Source organism: Mustela lutreola, chromosome 7 (genome assembly GCF_030435805.1).
Source record: "Mustela lutreola isolate mMusLut2 chromosome 7, mMusLut2.pri, whole genome shotgun sequence".
In the NCBI taxonomy this organism is placed as follows: Eukaryota; Metazoa; Chordata; class Mammalia; order Carnivora; family Mustelidae; genus Mustela; species Mustela lutreola.
Genome location: NC_081296.1, coordinates 5861002 through 5885728, shown reverse-complemented (window position 1 = coordinate 5885728; position 24727 = coordinate 5861002). Strand labels below are relative to the sequence as shown.

General features: G+C 51.7%; 1 protein-coding gene across 3 annotated transcripts in view; it reads left to right on the top strand.

Moving 5' to 3' along the window:
- The window catches only part of EFL1 (elongation factor like GTPase 1), a 115131-nt gene that overhangs the window by 20221 nt on the left and 70183 nt on the right, over positions 1 to 24727 (top strand). For all 3 annotated transcript variants that reach the window (XM_059179848.1, XM_059179849.1, XM_059179850.1), the window contains exons 6-14: positions 894 to 1031; positions 2459 to 2673; positions 9541 to 9655; positions 11034 to 11110; positions 11773 to 11909; positions 12861 to 12983; positions 14869 to 14968; positions 20531 to 20682; positions 20917 to 21083. In XM_059179848.1, the coding sequence (XP_059035831.1) occupies positions 894 to 1031; positions 2459 to 2673; positions 9541 to 9655; positions 11034 to 11110; positions 11773 to 11909; positions 12861 to 12983; positions 14869 to 14968; positions 20531 to 20682; positions 20917 to 21083 (1224 nt within the window). The remainder of the gene's footprint in view (positions 1 to 893; positions 1032 to 2458; positions 2674 to 9540; positions 9656 to 11033; positions 11111 to 11772; positions 11910 to 12860; positions 12984 to 14868; positions 14969 to 20530; positions 20683 to 20916; positions 21084 to 24727) is intronic.

The window sequence follows — 24727 nt, the reverse complement described above, 5'->3', positions numbered from 1 at the left end:
GAACTGGGAGAGGTGGTTGACGGCAAGACACGGAGCCAGTTCTCCCCAGCGGGAAACTCTCGTGTCGGCTTCTCAGGCTACATGGACCCTCTGTCCACCCACACACCCACCCTGGCCCCCCACCCCTTCTGTATCTCTCTCCTCTGTGCCCTCGTGCTCATGTTTCTCCTTTGCACCAAAGGTGGAAAAGTTCACCCAGGTGATGTGCCAAGCGTGAGCCACGGAGTGTATTTCCAGGCTCGGTTCTTACAAGGACTTGTTTGGAGGCCTCACGTTTTATCTCAAAAAATGTTGTCACTCACCCTTGTATCCCACTTCTGAACATACCTTTGTTTGTTGTAATGGTTTTAAAAAAGAATGATAAAAGCTTTAAATTACTCAAATGGAGGAAATTTGATAATTCTAAGAAGTTGTGCCCTAACTGCCCCGTCCTGTCCCATCCGGTTTCCCCTGAGGGTGCGGGTCCCCCAGCCCAAGAAGCACGGCCTTAGTGTCTGTCCTGACAAGATAGCACCGTTGGTACATCTCACTCCTGAAGCGTAGCTGGAGGGGAATGCTGGTGGGGAGCGCGGTCAACAGAGTGCACGTGGGGCCTGCTGGGGGGTGTTCTTGTTCTCCAGCCCGTGTGGTGGCGGCCACCGAGTGTTTGTCTTCTGCTTGTTCAGTAAACTCTGCACAGGTTTATTTATCCTTCTCAAATGACTCGTCAGTCCCCTGAAGTCAAGGGCGTTTCTTGTCTATTACTTTCCTTCCGTGACGCAGGCCTTGTGAGTGTTCGGGGGCACCTGTCTGTGGTACAAGAGAATGGAAATGAGGGGTCGTGACTCAGGGTGTTCTCAGGCACGTTAAGTATTTCCGACCGTGCGTTTTACCTTTGCCTTTGTTTCCTTCAGACACAAGCCGTTCTGCGCCAGGCCTGGCTGGAAAACATCCGTCCGGTGCTGGTGATCAACAAGATAGACCGCTTGATAGTGGAGCTGAAGTTCAGCCCGCAGGAGGCCTACGCTCACCTCAAGAACATCTTAGAGCAGGTATTTCTGCCTTTACTTCAGGGCTTTAGAAATCAGGGCTCCAAGGAGGAAGCTGGTAAGTCGGCACAGAACCTTGCGTCTGTAGAACCCACGATTGCCGTGTGTTGGCATCATCGTACGGGACAGGCCTCCCCTCAGAGCCCCTCCGTTCCCTGGAAGCATCCTCGAGTGCGAAGCTTGGGTGATAGGTTTTGATGCTTTCTTATTAAAAAGCTTGTCGTTTGCCCTGAAGTGAAGCAACATTAAGAGGCTCCTTGGTTTTGTATCACCTGCCTTCAGAGGACAGTTTGCCCAACCATTTCTGTGTTTTCCCAGCAGACATTTACATAGGTGTATGTCGAGTGAATGAATTTTGGGATGTCTACTGTGTGCTGGGGACCGTGAACGTACCGACAGGCCAGAGTCCCTGTCTTCAGAGATGTGGCAGTGTGGTGGGGAGAGCTTGAAAGGGATCCTCGGAGAGCAGCGAGAGGCCGTGGGCATGGCTGGAGACATGGGTGCGACTGCCTCACCCCCGCCCCCGGGTCCGGAGGGAGGAGACTGGGAACACTCGTGGGTCAGAAGCCTTGAGATGGAAGAAGCTCGGGAGTTATGGCCAGGGCATTTAGGAGAGAAGGAATAAGATATACAAAGTAAACACCAGAAAAAGCACTGTAGGGTGTTTCGTTCAGAGAGCCGCGTGGGACTTGCTGTCGCTGAGGAACAAGATCGCGGGAAGCAGGAGGCGGGGGTGGGAGGGAACATGGGGCATCGATTATGGGGATGTCATGTGCCACGTGTGAGGGTTTGGACTTTCTTCAAGACAGTGGGGCACCCTGATGAGACCCGTTGAGAATGGGTCTTTGCTGAAGGGAGGGAAGGAGGAAAGCAGAGCAGCGGGGAAGCCTGGATCGATGGGTCTAGTTCCCTGTAGAGCCGGACGGGGAGGGACCCCGGGGAGGCGAAAGGAGAGGGACCCACGGTGTCTGCAGGCAGGGGCTCATCGGTTGGAGTCGGGGAGCTTGCAGGATTTCTGAATAATAGGTTCCATTTCTCTCTGGTAGGACATAAGGCCACTTACTTGGGAGGGAAATAGTTGAGGACCAGCAGGCAGGAGAAGGGCCTGAGGAGAGTGGTGACAAGTCCGGCTGTGAGAACGGGCGAGGGAATTGTGAACTAGGGCTCAGGCTCAGGCTGTGAACTAGGGCCATGGGGTCGTGAGTTCCCAGTACTGCGGATGCCACTCCTCAGGTCACAAAATGACCTCACAGAAGCCCTACAGTTCAGTCTTGCTGGGTCTGGAAGGAATGGGTTGGAAACATGTCCGTTCACGATCGTCGTGAACACCAGCTCCATCCGTGGAGCCCAGACTGACTGGTGGTCCCAGACAGCGCGTCTCCCGCGTCTCCAGCCTCTGCTGACATCTGTCATCTCCCCCTCTCTCCTAGATGAATGCGCTCACGGGAACTCTCTTCACTTCTAAAGTCCTAGAAGAAAGAGCAGAGAGAGAGACGGAGTCCCGCGTGAACCCCAGTTCTGACCCCGGAGAGCAGGTGTACGACTGGAGCGCCGGCTTGGAGGACTCCGACGACTCCCACCTGTACTTCTCCCCGGACCAGGGCAATGTGGTGTTCACGAGCGCAGTCGACGGCTGGGGCTTTGGGTAAGTCTGTTCGGATCTCCTCGGATCTCCTCGTAGCCGTCGATACACTTGATTTCTTTAATGAAACTTGTGGTTGTTGAGGTGATGATTGAGTGCTACAGGGCTGTGAGGAGGATCAGCGTTCTCTTGTACCCTTGGCCCAGTGTCCCCCCAGTGCTAACATCTTGCAGAGCTGGAGCACGGCATCACAGCCGGAATATTGACATTGGTGGCATCGGTCCCAGCGGAAATCCTTCCCTAATACATCCACCTGCTTCCTTCTCACCCCCTGGAGCCACGGGGTCCTCCTGTTGCATAATTTGTCGTCTCGACAATAATAGCTAGGAAAACAGAATCCAACATTATGCAGTCTCTTCTGGATTGGCTTGTTTTCAGGCAGTGGGACTCTCTGGAGAGGGGACCCAGTTATTGGGTGTATCCGTGGTTCCTTTCTGTGGCTGAACAGCGTGCCCTGGGGTGGCTGTGCCACAGATCACTGTTCGTGCGTGGAGCCACATCTGGGTTTTCCCCATTTGGGGCTGTCCCGAGTGAGACTGCCATACACATTCACATATACGTTTTTCCATGAATGTAGGTTCTCATGTCCTGGGGGTGAACGTGTGGGACCACGTTTGCTGGGTCATATGGTGGTTGTAGGGTTAGTGCATCAGTTTTCCAGAAGGGGTGCTGTTTTACACCCCCACCCACCACCTGGGGTGATCTGGTCCACATCGTCACCTCTGTTTGGTGGCGTCCCTTTCTTTTAGCCATCCTGACAGGTGTGTATTGTTACATTACTGTGGTCTTAATTGCATTTTCCTGACTGCTGGGGCTGTGGAACCTCGCTCCCTGGGCCCATCTGCCCTGTGTGTCCTTGGGTGAGACATCTCTTCGTGCCCTCGCCTTGTTTTCTTTCCTTTTCTCTTTCTTTTTTCATTGAGGGATGAGTGGCACAGAATATTGAATTAGTTTTAAGTGTACCGCAGAACAAGTCCGTATTTGTGTAGACTGTGACGTGACCACCACGGTTAAGTGTAGTTTTCCATACGCTGGTACGGAAGTAGTTTGTTTCCTGTATAAGGACTTTGAAGATTTTGACATCTGGTCTGCATTGTGCCTTCTAATCCATGAACACTGTGTTTCTCAGTTTTTTAAAGGTTTTCTTTGATTTCTTTCGTTAGCATTTTGTAGTTTTCACCATGAAGTAGTGTACACGTTGTATTGGATTTGCACCTAATTTTCCATTGTTTCCGATCAATTAGACATGATATTGTATTTTTAGTTTCGGTGCTCCCATATTCATTCCTACTTTTTGGAAATACAGTTAACGGGTTTTTGGATGTCCATCTTGTACACTGTGACCTTGCTAAACCCACTTACCGAGTTCTTGGTAGGTTTCTTGGGGTTCCCCACGAGGCATTCCTGTCACCTGCCGCCGGGGCTGCTTTCTTCCCTCTTCCTTTGCCGCTTTCTCTCCTCTTCTAGGCTTGCTGCTCTGCCGGGAGCTTCCAGGACTGTTTGAACAAGAGCAGGGAGAGTGGACATCCCGGCCTTATTCTGACCTCAGAGGGAAAGCACTGAGTCTTTCACCATTAGGTATAAGGTCAGCTGTAGGTTATTTGTAAATGTTCTTTATCAATTTGAGGAAGTTCCCTGTACTCCTTTTTTTTTTCCCCCAGAGTCCTTTATATGAATGGGTGTCAAATTTTGTCACATGCTTTTCCTGCATCAGTTAATATGATCATGTGATTTTCCTTCTTTAACTTGTTAATATAGTGGATTACATTGATTGATTTTTGAATATTGAACCAGTCTTGCATCTCTTTTTAGATTTTATGTAAAATGATTTGTTTAGAACTTTGTTCTTTGAATAAATCTAAAAATAAAAGTGTACAAAATGTGTCCACGAGAGACCATGAGAAATCTCCCTCCCTGTCCCTTGGGTTTTCAGTTCATTTCCCCACAGGAAACTAGAGCATCCTGGCAGTTTCTTGTATACTCTGGAGGCTATTGGTGCATGTGTGAGCAAATACACTCTGTTAACTTTTCTTGTCCGCACGAGCAGTGTGGAAAGAGGCCAGCTTTATTCGGTTGTAGCCATGCTGCATGTTAAGCTAGTTTGCTGAGATGATCTCATTGAGTTCTTCGGACAGTCCTTTCTGTTTTATTTTTTTTTAAAGATTATTTATTTATTTATTAGACAGACAGAGATCACAAGTAGGCAGAGAGGCAGGCAGAGAGAGAGAGAGAGGAGGAAGCAGGCTCCCGGCTGAGCAGAGAGCCCGATGTGGGGCTCGATCCCAGGACCCTGGGATCATGACCCGAGCCGAAGGCAGAGGCTTTAACCCACTGAGCCACCCAGGCGTCCCAGGACAGTCCTGTCGAATAGGTACTCTTATGTTTCATGCAAGGCTCGGAGACATTTGGTGCATGTTTAATGTTACTCAGCCATGAGGTAGAGGAGCCAATATGAATTTTACAGTCCGCTTGGCACTGAAGTGTATGCTTCCTGCCTGCGGGGCTTCAGCGGGCTCTGCGCTCTGGGAGGCGGGGACCCTTGTTCCTTCCGGACGTGCTCGTGTGGGCCAAGGACTGGTGACGTCAGTGCTTCCCGGGTGGTGGGCATTTGATTACCTTCCTGAACCACAATGATTACTGACTTGTGGAATCAGAAAATCCACATACAATTAAAGAATTATTACTTCTCGAATAATGTCTTGAGCTTGGATGAACAGTTGTGGGACGGCAGTGAGATGGACTTTAGCCATGGGCTGCATCCTGTAGCCGTGGAACAGAACCAGACACACTGCTCCAGGGGAAAGCGGAGTGTGTTGATGAAACATTTTGAAACATAATTTGCAAATGGGAAGGAAGAAGGGATCTGAAATCGAGCAGAGAGCGTGGCCTGGGAGAGAGCGTGGCCTGGGAGAGAGCCCAGCCAGTCCTGGCTGTTCTGTCCTTTTACAGGAACTTGATCTTCACTCCCTTTTGACCAAACAGATTTTGCCTTGACAGGATAATAAATTACAATACCGTGGTTTTCCCTTGTCGGTGTGTCATCAGTCGTAGAGACTGTAGTCCGCTTGGTGCCCGTGAAGGCCCCAGTGGAAGAGAGCAAACGTACATGAAAACAGAAAGTGCCGACCTGCAGAGAGCGTGCCCTTCACGCGCTGGCTGATGACTTGTCATGGTCACCATGTGGGGCCTCAGTGTCCTCCCCTGAACACTAAGAACGTTGGGCTCAGATGATTTCTGAGAATGTCTTCGAGCTAAGAGTATAGTGATATTCATTCTGTCCTATAACCGGGTCAGGCCTGTTAGGTTCCTCATCTGTCAGCATTTTGCCCCAGGGTGGGGGGGCTCGTCCTTTGCTTGGAATGATTTCTATAAATCATGGAACGTTTCAGGCAAATTTGAGTCTGAATCTCAGAACTCGGTGTCCATTTATCGTGGAAGGAGAAGGGATGGGCAGAAGCTTGCACGGGTGGCTTTGGGTCCTCACGACCCTGGACACTTTGATGTGCTTTCAGTCAGCAAGCGAATCCCCTGCCTTAGGCAAGGCTGTATTTAGAGCTCATCAGTGCCTATTGCTACTGGCGGGCACGCTCATTTGCGGGGGGCTGGTGGTGGGGACTGGCGGGCGCGCTCATTTATGGGGGGCTGGTGGTGGGAAGAAAGCACTGGAGATGCTTTTCTGTCAGCCTCCCTCTGATGGGTCAGTGACCAGGGAAAGGGGGCGACTTCCTGTGTCCTGAAAGGTGGGAAAGGAGCACATTTCAGAATTTGGAGGATGGTTTAAACTCTCATGCCAGGGGACAGGAGGAAGGAGTGTGACTTGAGGCTGACCCTTTGGGTATGGCCTCAGTCTGCCCTGTTGCAGATGTGAATCTGGGAGAATCTGCTGACTTGGCTAGGTCAGAGTCCAGCTCAGGTTTTAGATAAGCACAGCTGAGTTCCTAACCCCATAAAACAGGGACAGGAGTCCTTCCTAGAGCAGTTTCCTTGGTCTTTGTACACCAGCGTTCTCAGATCCTGCCGTTAACGTCGGCCCACTGGGCGGCTTGGACGCACAAGGATACCCCATAACCTCCCCCTTGGCTATGTTGTGGTTCAGGAAGATAGGCCAGGATGGGTGGGTTTGTAGGTCAGCGGGTCTTCCTGAGAACCCTGTTTGAAGGTACTCTATGGAGGAAGTGAATTAAGACAGAATCCAAAAGTGGAGAAATTGTCACAGTTTTAAAATTACAACTAATGACAGACAAAGAGCACGAAGCAGTAGTGGGGGAAGGGTTGATATTAAGCAAGTTTTATGACAACTGTGGGTAGAAAAAGAATGGAAAGAATAAAAACCAGGATTTTGGAAGATTTCTGTGCCTGTATGTGTAAATGAATGACAGACAGGAAAGGATTTGAGGCCCATGGCATGGCTGAGCAGATGGACAGGTGCCTTACTGTGCTATAATTTATGATTCTGATGGAGATTTGAGAGTGTGGAAACCCACCACTTTTCAAATTAAAAACAGGACATGTATCTGACACAGGGTTGTACAAGGCTAAGAAAACACAAAAGTCTGGGTACCACAAAGCAGCATATTAAAGACATTTATGCATGAGCAGAAATCATAGTAGAAATTCCCCCGACCAGAACAGTTAGGGCACTGACTGCACGAAGCACCCCATGGAGGAGATCGCTTTTTCAAAGACGGAAATTCCATTACTACAAACAAACCACCACCAACAAAAAATCTCCAAAGGTTTGCTACCTAAAATAGATAAACAGAAAGCATCATAGCTAAGGGGTAAATACCAAAGCTTTGGCTCAGTATGTCAATCAGATATGAGCCAAAAGGAAGGCAGTTTGGCAGTATCGACGAACAAGGTAGAATTTATAGAAATATATTGTGGTATATGGATCCTTTTTAATGGATAACGGACAGAGATTACCTCTGCGTCAGTATCTCTGATCATAGTGAAGTGCAGGAGGCAAAAATAGAAGTATAAGTGGAAATCTGTATGGTTTGGAGATTTTATATCACAGACTGTTGATACGTCAAATGGAAACATAAACCATCTGGGTAGTGTAATAAGTAAAGTCAGAATGTGTCAGTGAAGAATATACAAAAATTGGTCCTATGTCAGGCAAAAAAAAAAAAGCAATTTCAAAAAATACAAAATACGAAAATCTTAGAAGTTTGGTGTGCTAATCACTCTATCATTCCCTTCAGTTTTAGCCATGTAAGAATAGACCCAACTTGCCCATAAGTCCACCAGCGGGTCCTCTGTATCCGCTGGGGCCCTCGCAGGCATCCAGGTAAAGGTGGGGGCTCTCGGGGAAGGTTGGGCTGGAGAACGTGCCTGGGACCTCTGGCCACGCTGCTTGCCCTCTGTTGTCCCTCTCACATAGGTCCTGGAATGGATCTGCCCGTCTGCACGGAGGTTGGCACCGTACCGTGTGCTGACCTGCGTCTGGAGGGGAGCTGCTGGGCCTTGCTCTGGGCATGCTTCCTCCGGTGGGGAGGGAGACCGGTCATGCTCCTTTCAGCCCCTGAGGCAGAGGCTGTTGGTCTGTGGACTGAACTGGGACTTGGTGCAGAGAAGGGATCCCTCCTTCAAAAATGTAACAGTTAAAAGGTAATCATATGTGGTGTATGTAGAAAGCATATAAAATTTTCTGTATAATGAATATAAACAAAAGAATAATAGAAACTAATATTTGGGAAAAGTAAAACAAAACAAAACAAAAAAAAACCACAAACCCCACCTGAACAAGTCACTGTGGGGTCAAATGGGAAATGTGGCCGATCATAGCCAGTCCCTTCAAGGTCGTGGCCCCTCCAGGCCGGGCCCGGAATGCCCGCGGCCTGTAACTGCAGACTTTGGATTTCGGTTCCTGGTCGGGTGTTTTCTCTCCCTCCATCTGCAGTGAGGGGGGACGCGGGACCCTGACCTCCAGCACTCTCCGTGCTGCCTCCTCTTGCTGCCCGCCGTGAACTTGCCCTCCTCTGGCTTCCTCTTGCTCCCACCGGGCTTTGTTACCGCAGCGAGAGAGCATCAGCTCATTGGACGGAGTTAGTGATCCCTGGATCCTGACCAGAGCATGTTTGCCAACCCATAGGTACAAACCGGTCCGAGTATGTTACTTTTGGAGTCTGCGCAGTGGACAAAAGGGCAGGCATCTTCCCAGATGGTGGCACTTGGACAGTTGGACTCATACCATACTTGCATCATGCTGTTCCCTGCCAGAAAGGGGTTTTTCCCAGGTCTTTGATCCAGACGGTGCAGGTGCTCCCCATGGCGCCCCGATGTGTCAGGTGACTGCTGTCCAGTGCCTGGGTTTGCAGTAGAGCGGACTGGAGCTGACTGGCTGCTCTGAGGGCTGGGGAGAGCTAAGTAAGTGTGCCTGTGTTTCCTGTTGAACCCAGGAGGCTAACACGCCCTTTTCGGGCAGGCCCTGGCTCTGGAGCCTTCCCTTAGGGAGCACAGGCGCCCGTAGCGGCGATGGGCTGGGATGGAGTTTGTCGCTGGCCGAGCTGCAGAAGACCGCTTCAGATCCCCTCAGTCCTTTGTCCTTGTGCTTCGTTCTGCACATGCAGAGTTAAGAGAGGAGCACTAGCGTGAATCCTAATCGGTGCGGACACGGAGCTGTTGACAAGAGTGTGGGCTCCGGACCCGGACTCCTTGGGTATGAATCTAGCTTTGCGCACTCCCTGTGCGACATCTCGGTGCACACAGCCTGTCATACTCACGGGGAGGTCACGAGCTCCAGCCCATCGGACAGCTGAAGCGACGGCGTCTGGTTGTGCTCTCAGAGCACTCTGCACCGTGCGTGACACCGAAACCCCCGCTCCCTGCGGTTACTCACAACACCGACACTTGCTTTTCTTTCAGAGTTGAGCACTTTGCCAAAATCTACAGTCAAAAAATCGGCATCAAAAAGGAAGTTCTTTTGAAAACCTTGTGGGGAGATTACTCCATCAACATGAAGGCCAAGAAGATCGTGAAGGTGGGTCGGGGATGGGGCATCTGTCCCTCGGGCGTGTCGCTCACAGGCCTGCCCCGTTCCGACTTGTACTGCGGCACCTATAACTGCTGTGATCTGGCTGTGGGGAAAGTGGCTCAGTTCTTGGCAGGCTCACGGTCACGGGCGCACTTCCAGGATTGCTTGCGTGGAGTTCTCACGCACATGGAACAAAGGACGGCTTTGTGTTTGTTTCCTTTCTCTGTCCGAGAGGAGCCGTGCTCTCAGACCCTGTGCACCTGAAGACGTATTTTGGATCCTGCTTCTGTGTCCCCTTCACTGTAGAGACACGGCTCTTCCTGAGCACTCTGTGTTCCTGGGCTCAGCTCAGGCTTATCTCGGTGAATGGGGACACCAGGCCCGCTGATGGGAAGGAGACGGCGGGTGCCCCCAGAGCCCTTCTTTCTGTGGGGAGAGGCGACCCAGGCCGGCCTGCGGAGGCACAGAGCCTCAAAGGATACTTGACACTGTTTTGCTGTTATTTTTTTTAATGTAAAATTCAGGATTTTATGAATTTATTCTCATGGAGGGGCATATAAATTCCTTTTAGGAAATATTTATAAATATAAAGACATTAAAAAGAAAAAAAAGGAACAGAAGCCAACACAGCTAATACTGTGGTTTTAATTTTTTTCATTCTTTTGGGATCGAGACATCTATCCTTCAGTTGAGCGTGTGTTCATATAATAGTGTAGCTGTTTTTGCTCGGCGTCGGATCATGAACATCCTCCCTTGCCATTGAAAGCCTTTCAGAAGGCTCCTGAAGGAGGAGCCGGTGTAGTGAGGTGGCCGAGAGCCCGGGTTGAGAGTCCAAGTCTGTGTGTGCGTCTTGGCTCCCCCGCTTACCGGCCCCACCGACTACCATCTGGAAAGTTCCTCCATCTGAAAGCGGGAGATGTTCACAGTCGGGCGGGGGCGGGGCGGCCGTGTGTGGGATGGTGTCCTTCTCCAGGTGCCATTATTTTGTGTATAGAAATGGTAGAGTGTTTTTTTTTCCCTTGGTTTTTTACTGTCCCCTTCCTTGAAGGTGAACAGTTTTCGTGTTTAAGAGCATTGCTTAGAAGAAGTCTGTGGAGGGGACCTGCGCACCCAGCACTCCGCCTGGGTGTTGTGTGTCCCTCTGATGACAGTGTTGCGGTGACACACCTCACACTCGGTCTCGTTCGTCGCATCCCTGGTTCCCAGAGGAAGATGAGTGGTGTGTTACCGACTGCGCATTCTTACCACCATTTCCCACTAGATCCTGTCAAGCAAACATTTTCTAGAAGGAATGAGACCTACCGTTCACGGAACACATCTATGTGTGAGCATGTGAGGCCTGCTACATATTCAGAAACTTAAGGGCGCATGTTCTTGTTCACAGGCTAAAGGGAAGAAACCTTTATTTGTGCAGCTGATCCTGGAGAATATATGGAGCTTGTACGATGCCGTCTTGAAGAAGTAAGACTGCCGTAAAACTGTGTGTCTTTGGGTGGTGTGATCTGCCTCCCCTTCCCGTGTGACGCGTCCTGCTTCAGAAAGCCGAGACAGACCCAGGAAGTGAACAGGGCCTTTGCGGGCCAGTTGTTCCCAGGCATTGCGTGTGAACAGTAGGAAAGAGGGTGTGTAACCCAGGTCAAGGGTAACAGGGGGGACAGCAGTCAGGGTTTTGAGTGCACAAAGGAAGGGGCAGGCGGATGGAGAGAAACACCAGATCTTTGTTTTTACAAACCCAGCTTAAGCAATTGCTGTAGAAAGGGTGTTGGATATCCAGGATCATTAATGGGGAACTTAGGAATATCCTTGCCTAATACAAGTAGAAAAGGAAGTTTGCTTCAGTAAATTGACTTTTTCCAAGTTATTCCAGAGTCGGAATCACGATGTTGAGTGCTCATAGGTCAGGCTGCTTCACTGGTCCCCACGTCTCGCCTCCGGGGTCTGGGAGGGAGCCCCCTGGGAGCCCTGCAAGAGGGGGCCTCAGAAAGGGAGTGGAGATCCTGCGGGAGCCCCTCTGGGCATGTTCAGTCTCTTGTAGAGGAGATACCTTGGGACTAAGCGTGTCGGAAAATGTGGAGCTCCTTCCTGTCTGTGTGTGACCTCCCCTCCTTGTATGCTTACTACAGGGACAGAGAAAAAATTGATAAAATAGTGACTTCTTTAGGATTGAAAATTGGAGCCCGGGAGGCACGACATTCAGACCCTAAAGTTCAGATCAATGCCATCTGCAGCCAGTGGCTGCCCATCTCCCACGCTGTGCTGGGTATCCTTTGTCTTGGTGGTTTGTAGTGAAATGACAGTTCGGCCAAAGCAAGAGGAGCCCGCGTGTTACTGGCACTCAGGAAAGCCTCTGGGGAGAACACGTTTCCCCCCAAAGTAGGTGTTCTGGGGTTCACTAGTGTTCTGCCTTGCGACCGTGTTTTCTGCTTTGGCAGGAGAACATTCTGGTTCATCGTGGTCCCACGGGTCGCAGTTCAGACGCGTGTTCTCTCAAGAAGGCGCATCTTTAGTTTTGTTCAGGAGTCTGTAAAAACGAAAGAGTTTATTTTACTACGATTTAAGTCAATAATTTAGGTGGTTATGTTGGATCCGGGTTTCATTTTAGTGCCATATTTTCTTACCTGATTGATATTTCCTTTCATGTTAGTGATTCCCAGAGGACTTGATCTGAGATGGTTCACATTAATTAAGACAATTTTATGGCTGAATTTAAGTGGTCTTCTTCTCATTGACATGCGTGTCCCATGCAGTCCCCATGTGGAGGGCCGTGGGCGCAGTGTCCTGGGTGCGGGCCGGCGGGGGTACCTCAGCCCTCCCGTGACACGGGCTGTGGTAGGGGACATTCCGGTACCCTAGCTTGTGGCTGAAGGTCGTTTATGAAAGGTTAGATGCACTGGAACCAGGTGAGGAAATGATACCAATCGACAGTCCCCGGAGGCCGAGCTGCCAAGCGGCGCTGTGCTCACATGTTCCCAGGGCCATCTGCGTCCTGGAGTGTCTACGTCAGGGATATCTGTCCCTATATCAGGGAGTCCACGAACTCCCCGAAAGCATGTCTGTGTTCCGAGATGTGTGAGCGTTTCATAGCACGGGCGTGTTCTGTGGGGACCAAAGTGTCACCCCGATCCCTAGTGCGTGCGGGGAGTCTGCGTGGGGACGTGCCGTGGTGGAGGGCACGTGTTCGCGGTTGTGAGTCCTTAACAGCAGGCGTCAGCGATGGTGTGTCAGAAGCTTCCTAGCCCCCTGGATATGGCAGCCGAGAGGGTGGAGAGACTGCTGTGCGCGGGATCGCAGACGTTCGACTCTCTGCCGCCCGAAACCCAGGCCCTGAAAGCAGGTGAGGTGGACGGGCCTCAGCAGGGGCCGTGCCTGGACCGTCCTCAGTCACGGCTGCTCCACGCCAGTCGCCAGATGCCGGTTTGCTGAATGGCCGATTCCACAAAAGGCCATTTTGCCAGAGTTTTAGTGTTGCTGTAGCTGTTTTCTTTGCCCCCCGGTGGGAGACCAGAGACTCCGAGCCCCCTCCCTTCTGCCTTGATCTCATCTTGGAAGCTCCCAGGGACCCTGTGTCCCAGCCCCTGCACAGCCAAGAATGTGTCCCAGAGCTGCTGTGTCAGCACCGTGGCCAGGTCCCTGGGGACCGTGGAAAGGTGTTCCAGGGCTGGGCTGCCCGCGGATCCCCACTGCTCCCCGCAAGAGGGGAACTGCCTGCTCCAGGCTCTGCCGGCTCCATGGAGCTCATCTCTATGTACTCACGGTCTCCGCTGCTCTCCCCCTGTGCTGTTGACTGTGAAACCCCCATCCCCAAAACCACTTGGCTGCTGTTCTCAGGGCCCCTGTTGATCGTCCTTTGCTAATCATCCGACAAGATCTGTCCCTGGCTCCTTATTCCTCCTGTTTGTCCCTTGTCCCTTTCTCTCCGCTTCCTTGCTCTGTCACTGTGGGAGGACCCAAGCAGGCCTGCGCTCCCTGTCCTGGCTGTGTCCCCCATCTCCAGGCTTGCCACCACAGCCGTGGGCTCACGACTCCCACACCTGTGTCTCAGAGCCTATCTGCCCCTTGGCTCTAGACTCGGGTACCTGCCACACCTCTCTCTGCTTGGCTCTCCGAGAAGCATCCGCACCCTCACGTGTCCCCCGCCGGACTTCTCCCTTTCTCCCTCAGCCTGCTGCTCCCAGCTCTTCCCAGCTCAGTCAGACGAGACGCCATCCTTCCATTTGCTCACGCCGAAAAGCTCGGCATCCTGTGGCTCACCTGTGCACTCTCACCCCTGTGTCCAGTCCCTTTGCACATCCTACGTATTCTTTCCTCGAAATCTGGGTAGTTTTGGCTTCTTTCCAGGATTTCTGTTTCTGCCTCCTGGAGCCAAGCCACCAGGTCTCTCGCCTGGGTGTTAGTACAGCTTTTCACTCACGTCCCTGCTCTGCTCTCGGCTTCCCTCGGCACTCACTCCTGTGTGTGGCCACAGCGGCCCCAGGACAGCGTGGGTCAGGGCCCACCACGCTGCCCCTCACCCCTCGCATCCGCGTCCCCGGCAAGCTTGCTTTTGACTTCCTGTCGTCTTGCTGTGATTTCGGTGTTACTCTGGTATTTTATTTAGGTAGCCGTTATTTTGGTGGAGGATTATTTTTTAAGGGAAAAAAAAAAAACAAAAACCCTCATCAGTGGTTTTGTGTATACCTCCAGTAAGGTGGAGGGAAATGTCACCATGTTGATGTGAAGCCGAGTTTGCATGTGTAGATTTAGGGAAAACTGACATCTTTGTAATACTGAGTCTCTGTTTCTAAACGTTTTGTTCCTGGTATGGGATATTCTTGCCCATTTTCTAACCTGTGTAACTTGTGTGTATTTTATTAACAAGCTCCTTGTTGACGGTTGGCTTGGCATTTGTTTTAGCCCTTCTGCTCTGGGTCTAGGGCGGGATCTTGGGGGCTGAGAGTGGGGCGGGGGTGGGGGGAGCCCCGTTCGTGGGCCTCAGCGGCCAGCCTCCTGCCCTGCTCATTTTGCCTTTCCTTCCCCACGCTGCCAGTTCTGCTAGTTCTTGCTCTATGGTGTTCTAGCAATTTTACACGTTCCTGCAGAGAATTTTTACCACGGTCATAAAAGATTATAGGCCACTTACGCATTAAGATGAGGCCGTGTTCTAAACCTCTTGTGTTTTAGAAGTCTGCCTTTCTGGTCATGGCAAAAGCGAGTGACTTTTTTCTTTCCTGTTTTTGTAGCTTTCATGAAGTGTGGAAGTGAGGACACGGATCCAGTTATTATCTTTGTTTCCAAAATGTTCGCCGTTGATGCCAAGGCTCTGCCCCAGAACAGGCCCAGGTAAGAGGGGGGGAGGGGGGCCTGGCCAGGGAAACCGTGTGTGTGGTGGGGCGCAGAGGCGTGCGTGCGAGTGCGCAGACATGGCCTTCGCCGGCCCGCTAGGGTGGGTCGCGAGCACCGCCGCGACAGCAGACGCCCTGCCCGGCGCTGTCTTCTCCGATGGCGCAGAGGAGAGTTGTTGAGATCAGCTCCGGGTGAGGGATTTGAACTGATGTGAATTCAAGAAGAGCAGTGAGCGGAGGGGCCATGGATCACGTGTGTTGTGCACCCGCTGACCCCCAGGGAGACCCACGACTGTGGAGCGTGTCAGCTGCTCCCCGTGGGTCGGGTGTGGCCGGGCGCTGGGGATACGGGGTGTTTCTCACGTTTCCCGCGTCTTAGAGAATCTCTTCCACATCACCTGCATTTTTCATGTGTGTTCTCCCTTCCTGGCTCTGCCGCCTCCCCGTCTGGTCAGACCCTGATGGGTTCCTGTGAGGATGAGGGCAGCCTTGGCCTGGCTGGTCCCCTGCCACCGTCCGTGGCTCTGCCGAGCCACGCGCTGTCCGCCCCGCCTCAGGATCTGGGCATCTGGAACGGAGACCTGCTGTGCGTGCCTCCGAGCTCGGCTCCTGTAGAGTCCACGTCTACGCCCGCGGCACTTTGCAGGGGTGTTTGGAGAGCGAAGAGACGTGGCTGGTACTGCTTCAGCGCGTCTGGTGCCTCGGGGCACCTGTACTGTGAAGAACAGTGGCAGTGACACTGGTCACCGGCTGCCGGCCGCAGAGCTACGGTGTTCGCGGCCCCTGTCCACAGGCCGTTGAGATCTGACAGTCCTTCTCCAGCGGAAGGAGTCAGGCTGTCACCTTTACCTGTGACGAAAACAAGGAGCCTGAGAAAGCGTTAAGTGAGGGGCTGCGTGTCGCAGCTTGGGGGAGGCCAGCAGTGTCCGAACCCGAGTCTCGTCAGTTCGCTGCGGGGACTCTGGCCTGGTTCATCTGGTGTCTCTTGTCTGTCTTTTCTTCTTTCCTGCATTTACAGTAGAGTTTGCTCCTCATTTAACTTGGAAAACAGTGCTGTCGTGGAGTATTGAAACAAGAGCAGTAGGGAGCACCTGGGGGCTCCGTCGGTGAAGCCTCTGCCCTCAGCTCAGGGCATGGTCCCGGGGTCCAGGGATCGAGTCCTGCATCGGGCTCCCTGCTCGTCAGGGAGCCTGCTTCCCCCTCCGCCCACCGCTCCCCCTGCTTGTGCTCTCTCTCCCTCTCTGACAAGTGACCGCACCCGTGAGTCGTGGGCTCTGATTACAGCCCTTCGTGCAGCCGCTCACATCCAGGGCGAGCAGTAGGGTTACCCCCGGCGAGTTCTGACACGGAGCGCCACCCCAGGATGACGTGTCAGCCTCACGTGCGTGTCCCTGGCAATAGTGGCCTCAAGGCCCCGGGTCTGGCTGGCCCGTTTCTTTAGTCCCCCCCCCCCCCACCTCCAGGCAGGTAGGATGCAGGGAGGGCTCATCTGGGGCGAGAAAGTCGTTCTCGGGAAAGTTTACCCTAAATCCAGTGACTAGGTGACCCTTTGCACGTGATCTACGATGAATGGGCGAGAGTGACTTCCTTCAGCACACACATGGCAGTCTGGCCTGGGTGACAGGTGATGTCCATGGCTCGGTCGTCTAGAGCAGGGACAGGCCCTGAACACGCACAGTGCAGCAGCTGGCTGTACGTCCACACACGCAGAGGCCGCCTCGCCGACGATAGTCGGCACAGTTCTGATAATATAGGAAGCAGCGATCCTATCTCCTGGCTCCAGTCCTGGCTCTCGGTCTCCTTCACCTGGAATGTTGTCTTCTGGCTGCCTTTCATGACTTTGTCAACATGGACTTCTAGAATCTTCTCTCAAGCGGTCTTCCTTCCATTGTAGCTTTTCCATGTCTTTAGTTCCCTGTGGCCCTGGCCCTCTGCACACAGACTGAATGTGCCGAGTCTTTCCAGGTGCCACCTGAGGAATTCCCCCTCCGGTCCGGTGCCTCTGCCGTCGGGACAGCATGCCACCGCTCCTCCTTACCACCCTGGCCCTCGGGTTTGCTCTGCGGGAAAGCTAGTTTTCCTGTGGCACCGTTAGCCGGTCTCTAAGGTTACTGAGCTGATGCACATTCTTACCTCCTTTCTCTCTGCACTCTTCCTCGTCCTCCGGAAGCCACTGCGGACACGTCCCTGGAGAGCCGGGACCGCCGCGAGCTCCGCCGTCTTGAGCTGCTGCTGCTCCTTTGTCCTCTTCTCCCGCTTGTCCCCTGTGTTCGCACCGCAGAGCACTTTGCAAGCCTGACTAGTCTGTTCGAATTCACACCAGGGTGGTGCTCCAGGGCCGGTGTTTAGAAGCTTTTTCCAGTTCTTCCTGGTAGAGTCGGGTTTGACCCCCAAAACACAGTAAGTGGTTTCTTTCACCGTTTCGGGCAGCCTGTGGACAGGCCAGTGTGGGGGCGGGAAGGAGCGTTCGCTGGGTGGTTAGGGCGGCTGCTGCTCCTTTGGCTTCTTACTGAGTGTTCCGGAAAGTTCCACCTGGGTGGCTTATCAGCTCCCACTCCTAAATCTAGGCTGGCAGCTGCCCTTTTAGTTCTGGGCCTTTGTTTTTGCTGTTCTCAACTAGCTTATCACAGATTCTTACTAGCAGTACTCGGTCTAATGCCTGTTAAGTAACGTTTTACTGAGGGTTTTCAGGCAGTTCCTCTCCCCCTGAATCTTCGAGCTTGTGCGTTGCTTTTGCTTTCTTCTTGAGCAACCACTCCTTCTGGTAGCAAGGTGCTGTCTTCAGACAGAAGCCACTTTTCTGGGTCTGTCACTTCCCACCGTCCCTGCTGCCTCTAGTAGCCGCTGCAGCCAGCCTTCCGGCATATTCCATGCCGACCAGAGCGTACGCATTCTGCCTGGAACCCAGAGGACGCATGGATGTGTGTCCTCACCTCCTCTCCTTCCCTCCGCATGTGCCTCCCGGCCTTCCAGTCAGCGTGCTCGCCTCGGGCCGCCTTCCTCTCTGCTGCTGGTGACTGCCGCCCCTTCAGGAAGGGCTAGTTCAGCCACAGCCTGAAGAACTCAGCACCATGGCCTGCCTCTGCTGGTAGACCTCTGTTTTCTTGTAGATCAACTCCTCTTTGTCCTCAGCAAACATGGGATACGCGGTGGGTGCCTCGTACAAATCCTGCCTGATTTCTGTCCGTCTGTCTGCTCCATTTCCCTGTGCCACCACTCCCAGCCCACGGCAGTGCCGGGCACGGAGGGGCATTCCCTGGATGGGTGGGTGGACGCTCCGAAGGCAGCGAGCTTCCGTACACCAGATGCTAACCTGATGAATACGGGCGCTAACCTGTTCCAGACCGTGTCGCGAATTTAGGTGGAGTGAGGATGTAATCTATGTGTCTTTCTTACAAAAGTTAAAATGATTTACTTAATGTGATGATGAGTTTATCATCTTTAAGCCCTCCATTTATTTTCCAGGGGACTTTGCGATAGGTTAAATTTCCTTAGCCTCTGCTTTCTCATCTGTAAAATAGGGGTGATGGTATCTATTTCATTTAATTGTGGGAATAAGTATGTACTGTAATTAAACTGTAATATAATTAAACTGTAATGTAAACACATAAAGTGTTTAAGACGATGTTGAGATCCTAGTGATCCTAGTGTTGAGATCCTAGTGATCCTCATCAGAAGAGACTTTCCCCTGCTCTGCGAACAGGTGTCTCACATGTTCTCCTCCCTGTTCTTAGGGTAATGTTACCTCCTGCATTTGTGTTTTAATTTGTACTTTTCAGATACTCACATAAGCAGTTCTACCAAAAGTTTAGAAACATGGAGTTGATTGAAGGGACAGCTGGGGTGTTGGGCCTGGAGCGGAGCAGGGCGAGGGGAAGGGCCTGAGCGCCGGCCATCGCAAGGACAGGGGAAGTGGATTTGCTGGCTTTCGCTCCAGAGGAAGCTGTTTCCATGCCATACTTGAAAGGGCTCCTAGTGATTGGAGCTTACAGGAGAGGGGACTGGTCTCTTGCAGGGGAAGCAGTGCCTCCAGCCCCAGCAGTCTTGGTTGCCTTATGGCCCCTGGCCAAGCCATTCTCCAAGATCGGTCTCTCAGGTTCCTGTGTCCTGGGACACAGCCCTGCAGCGACCTGGGTCTGACTAGAAAGGGACAGCTCCGAGAACCAAACTCAGCCATTGTGAGGAGGAAGGTGCCAAGGGAGGTAGAGCTAGTGTCCGGTCCTGGTGGGTGGCCTTGTCCTGCAGGTGTGAGTGTGATGAGGCTAGCAGTGGGCAGTCTGTGGTGGGCGCAGTCACCTTCCAGGCTCACCCACAGGAAGCAAGAAGGAAGAAGGGTTTTAGGGCTTTTGGCATCAGAGCTTCAAGAATATGTGGCCGTTTGGGACGCACAAGAACGGTGTACATGCAGCAGGGTTATCTGAATGGGTTCCAGTGTGTCGGGGAGATGGGGAGGGGGCGGGGGGCGGCAGCATGGCAGCATGGGGTGAGATGACCTGTCAGGTGTCCCGTCCGAGATCCGGGAGAAGAGCAGCAGTCACAGGGCCTAAGGGGAGGGAGAGGAGGGAGGCGCGGGGTCACAGGACCAGGCGCAGGCGCTCAACTTCCAGAGCTGGGGCAGAAAGCTGGGGCAGACCGTTAGCCTGCGGATCCTGACGCTCGGTCCCAGTGTGCAGGGCCGAGAGGCCCCAGTGCTGCCGACTCTAGGGCAGCTGTTGGTCTCGCTCTGTGTTGGGGTTGAGGATATAGGAGGGCTTAGGACGGCCCATATGTGGGAAAGGAGCCAAACCCTGGGAATTAGTGTACCTGCCCTGTTTCTGCCTTCCAACAGAATACCCATTTTTATTCAACTTAGCACTCCCTTTTTGTACAGAGCTTTGTTATGAAAGCCGTGTGTGCCTTTTTTGTGGCCTGCTAGACCTGAGAATAACTCTTCAGGAAGAACGACTAAACCCCCTACCCCATGCCAACCAAGACTAACCCCCAGCAGACACACAGACACACCCACACACTGCCTTTTCCGTGGTGCTGCTGGGGTCTAACACAGTGTGACCTTTCAGTCCCACTGAATCACCGTCCTTCAGCCTGACCTTGAAACCCTACCTCTGGGACCCTGGTTCTCCATGAAGATCTATTTTTGTGCTTGTGGAGAAAACCTCCGTTTCCTATTGAGGTCTTTTGCTTCCTTCTCCACAGGGAGCTCTGAGCCCTGGTATTGGCCACTCATTTCCCTCCCTTCCCTGTTCTCCTCATCCGGAAGGAATGTAGGCATTCCCGAACAGCTCGATGCTGGTGTGGACAGCTCTGGGTGGGGGTGTGGGCTCTCGCATACCACTCCAGAAGCTCAGAAGAGCTGGGCACTGAGCATTCTAGAAAGCCTGAGAGGCCTTCTCTCCTGTCACCGCAGCTAGGGGCAGAGCTTACAGAAACCATTTGCCTGCAGGGGACCTGGGATCCGTCATCGTCTTACCCAGCCACATTAATTTAGTGGCCGTTTCCCTGCTGCAGTGACTGAAAGATGCTTGGTGTTGCCAGAAGTTAACATTGCTGTGATCTCCTGTAGACTTCTCACGCAGGAAGAAATTGCTCAGAGGCGAGAGCGTGCAAGACAGAGACATGCGGAGAAGCTGGCCGCGACGCAGGGGCAGGCACCCGCGGAGCCCCCCCAGGATGGGAGCGCCCTTGAAACAAGTCCAAAGGAAGAACAACAGAAAGGTACAGCTTTCTGAAATAGGTTTGGTGCAGAGTAGTTTTTTTGACTTAACTTAGGACACTCATCCTCTTGTTTTTGAGCTTGGCTCTATAAGTGTAGCTTTTGTCGGTTCTTGTCTTTCTTGGTGTTTCTTCCCTGAAACTGGTCCAGATGTATCATATTCAGTTTCTGCTTCTAGGCGGGTCCTGAATTAGAGAAAGCGTTGCTGGCGCTCATTATCCTTTTGTGTCCGGCAGGTGATGAGCCACAAGTGGAGAGTGCGGCCCTTAGATCACCGCCCCAGGACGGAGACGGCCAAGAGTCTTTCATTGCTTTCGCCCGCGTGTTCAGTGGTGTGGCTCGAAGAGGAAAGAGAATTTTTGTCTTGGGGCCCAAGTACAGTCCTGTCGAGTTTTTGCGGCGGGTAAGAATTGGAAGTAAAACATTAGTGTATTGTTCCAGAGTCCTTGTATCTTTTCGGATTGGTTGAGATCACCTTATTTTGTCTCTAGATGAGCACATCCAGGCGAATCCATGTGTCTCCTCTTACGTCGCTTTGGTGACACTTGGTAAATCTGTCTCGGCAGCATTGGGAAAATGAAACCAGTATGTTAAACTCAGTGTTCAGGCTTTACTTAGTTAATTGCAGGACTTCTCAAGGCCAGAGGAAAGAACTGGCGCCACAGTTGTGCTGGAGCCAGGGCAGTGGCCGACCTTCAGGAAATACAGAGATCCAAGAGCGGGGTGGCGCAGGCCAAAGGCCTGGGCAGAGAGCAGGTGACAGGCCACAGTTGCATGGCAAGTGGATCCCAGAAATTGATCAGGAAGGTCTGGAAGCAGGTGAACAGCCAGCATCCAGATACACCTGAGCCAGAGAGCAAAAAAAGAAACCACAGCTCCCTCAACATTTTTGGACATAAGCAAGGTGTATCCATAGTAGTTAAGTTATAAAGGTCGTCGGACGACGGAGGTGCTAGACGTCCAAGGAGTGAGTTAGGACCAGCAAGAAGCGGCGAGGAAGAACTTGGAAGATGTGCTGCATCGGAAGCAGGAGAGCACCTGCTCCCCTTCTCACAGGGAAGCCAGAGAAGCTGCTGGACTTGGCAGCAAGTGGCGGGGCGGAGTGGGGGGGTGAAGCAGTTGGAGAGGGTCTGCCCTCAACTTGCCTCGAATGCTTATTCTGTCAGTTTGAGGAGTTTAATCCCAGGGATCAGGGTGCTGGGTGGGGCCAAGCCACCCATGCTGGGTTGTGGCCCGTTCTGCCTCGGCAGGAGGGAGCGCAGCAGCTGTGTGTGGGGCTGTATCTTACGGGGGCCGAAGGTGCTGTGACAGCACGGATAAGAACCCAGTTGTGAGTTGTTCTAGACGTAGTTTGTTATTTCTCAGGGTCAGGCAGTGGCGAATTTTTTTCTTTTTTGTTCTTTCCATTGTCAAGGTGAGTAAGAAATTGTTAGGTGACGTAGCACAGATTTATGGGGCATTACAGATTCCGTGAGCATTCCACTTTATCTTTACGTGGTGTGTCTTCGCTTTCGTGGGGCTAGAGGTTGAAGTCACTCCGTGTGTGTCCGGTGACTAGAGGTGCAGCCATGAAGTGAACTGACAGTTGCACATGACTCCACACTCCGGTAGTCGGGGCCCATAACATCTCCTTCCAGCTTCCTTTAAAAACAAGCGGAAATATATCACACACGCCCCAAGACATAAACCGTACTTGGACTCGCGTGTCCATCCGTTAGGTTGCTGCGCATTCCGGACTCCCGCAAATTCAGCCAGCGAGGACGACGCACGTTCTGTCATCTCACGGTTTCTGTGGGTCGGAGTCCAAGCGTGGCTCAGCGGGTCCTGCCTTCTGCCTCGCAAAGCTGCAGCCAGTGTCGCCAGGTGGTGTGCTCTTCTGGAAGCTCCTGTGGGAAAGCGTCTGTGTCCAGGCTTACTGAGGTTGTTGGCAGGAGTCACATCCTGGTGCCTGTAGGGCGGAGGGCTCCACGTTCCTGCTGGCTGTCGGCCGCCCTCCAGGCCTGGAAGCTGCCTGCGGCTTCCTGTCCCGTGGACTTCCCAGCTTGGCTGCCCTCCTTCCAGCCCGCAAGGCGGGTCCAGGCTGGATGTGTTGGCAAGACAGTCTTGCGTGATGTTACGCGATCATGAGAGTGACATCCCCCCACCTTTGCCATATGCCATTGATGAGAAGATGCAAGCTCCGGGCCCTCCCGCCCAGGAGAGGGGACTGCGTGAGGGCGTGAACAGGAAGCAGGGGTCATGGGGGCCTGCCTTTCATCTGTCTACTCCATCCTTCTGCTTTTCTCTGTAGCGTTACCACTCGCGTGCGTGCTGTAGAAGGATGTACGGTCTTATGCAGCCTCCCCAGAATGTGTTACTGTCGATTTAATTTTTGCCAATGAGATGCGTATGATATGCTCTTTTCAAGAGGTCTTAGTTTACATTTTCTTTATTACTCTTTTAATATGCTCATTGGTCATTCCTGTCTTTTCCTGTGACGATATCTTTGGGTCTTCTGCCTAGTTTTCACTTGTGCTATATGCACACATTTTTTAATACTGGTTTTTCGATGTTCTTTATAGGAGCTGCATACTAATTCCTTGTCACTCTTAAGATTAGCAAGTTCTCCAGTTTGGGATGTGTCACATTTTCTATTTAGTATCTTTTAATGTACAGAAGTTCTTGATTTTAATGTGGTTTAATTTATCAGTCTTTTCCATTATGGGTTATGCCTTTTGTATCTTATTTAAGAAAATTAAAATTATGACTGTACCCAAGGCAACATTTTCGCCTGTGGTTTCTTCTAAAGTTTAAAGTTTTGCCTTTCATATTTAAATGTTTAATTCAGTGTTTGTATATGATATGAAGATGGGATCCAATCTTATTTTCCCCATACAAATACCAGTTCCAAAACCGCACAGAGAACATGCTCCTCTCTGCCCACTGCTCAGCCACCTCAGTCATAAATCAAAGCTTGTACGTGATTCGGGCTGTTTCTGGACGATTAGACTTCATTATTCTGTTTATCACTGTCTCCATTCAGTGCTGACTTCACTTCTAAAGATTTAGATGTTTAAAAGTCCACGTCTTCTAGCTTTTTTTTTTTTTTTTTTTTGGTGAGCACCTTGCTTATTCCTCTTTCCACTTCCATGTAAGTTTTTGGTCAGCTTGTCAGGTTCCGTGAAAAACTCTGTTGAGATTCTGATTGCTTTCAGTCAGTACATGTATTTGGCATGAATCAGCATTTGCAGTATAGAATCTATAAATCGATGAGGCCTATCTTTCTATTTATTTAGGTTATTATCAGTGTTTTTCATTAAAGTTTTATAATTTTCTCCATTTTAATCACTTTTAGACTTAGTCTAGCTAATATTTTGTTGCTACTCTAAAAGTTACTATTTAAAAACATATTTCGGGGGACACCTGGGTGGCTGAATGGGTTAAAGCCTCTGCCTTTGGCTCGGGTCATGATCCTGGGGTCCTGGGATCGAGCCCCGCATCGGGCTCTCTGCTCGGTGGGGAGCCTGCTTCCTCCTCTCTCTCTCTCTGCCTACTTGTGATCTCTGTCAAATAAATAAACAAAATCTTTAAAAACAAAACCAAAAAAAACAACAACAGTTTTTTTCCTCTTGCTGATGCAGACAGTTAACTTTTGTATACTGTCCTTGTGTCTAGCCTCCTTGCTAAACTGTCTTACTAATTCTAAGTTACGTGTGGTTTAAATGGTTAATCCTGTTATCTGTGGCTAACTCTGTTTCTGTTTCATCCTTCTCCTTTTTATGTTTCTGGGGTGTCTCTCCAGCTGCCCTGCAGAGCCGCCGCTGAAATGTGGCGTGTGCCTGCAAGGCAAGCATTCTTGTGCGGTTTCCACATCTTCCCGAGCACGACAGTGTCTCCCTCCTCTGAGTTTTTATGAATGTACTTGCCTCTAGTGCTTTTTGGTCACTTGCTCTGTGATGTTAGTTATGTTTATATGTGCGTTTAACTTCATGTTTTTTGCACTTGGGCCCAGGGGCACCAGAGACAAGTTCAGGGTACTTGCATTTATATGGGGGCTGCTGAATGATT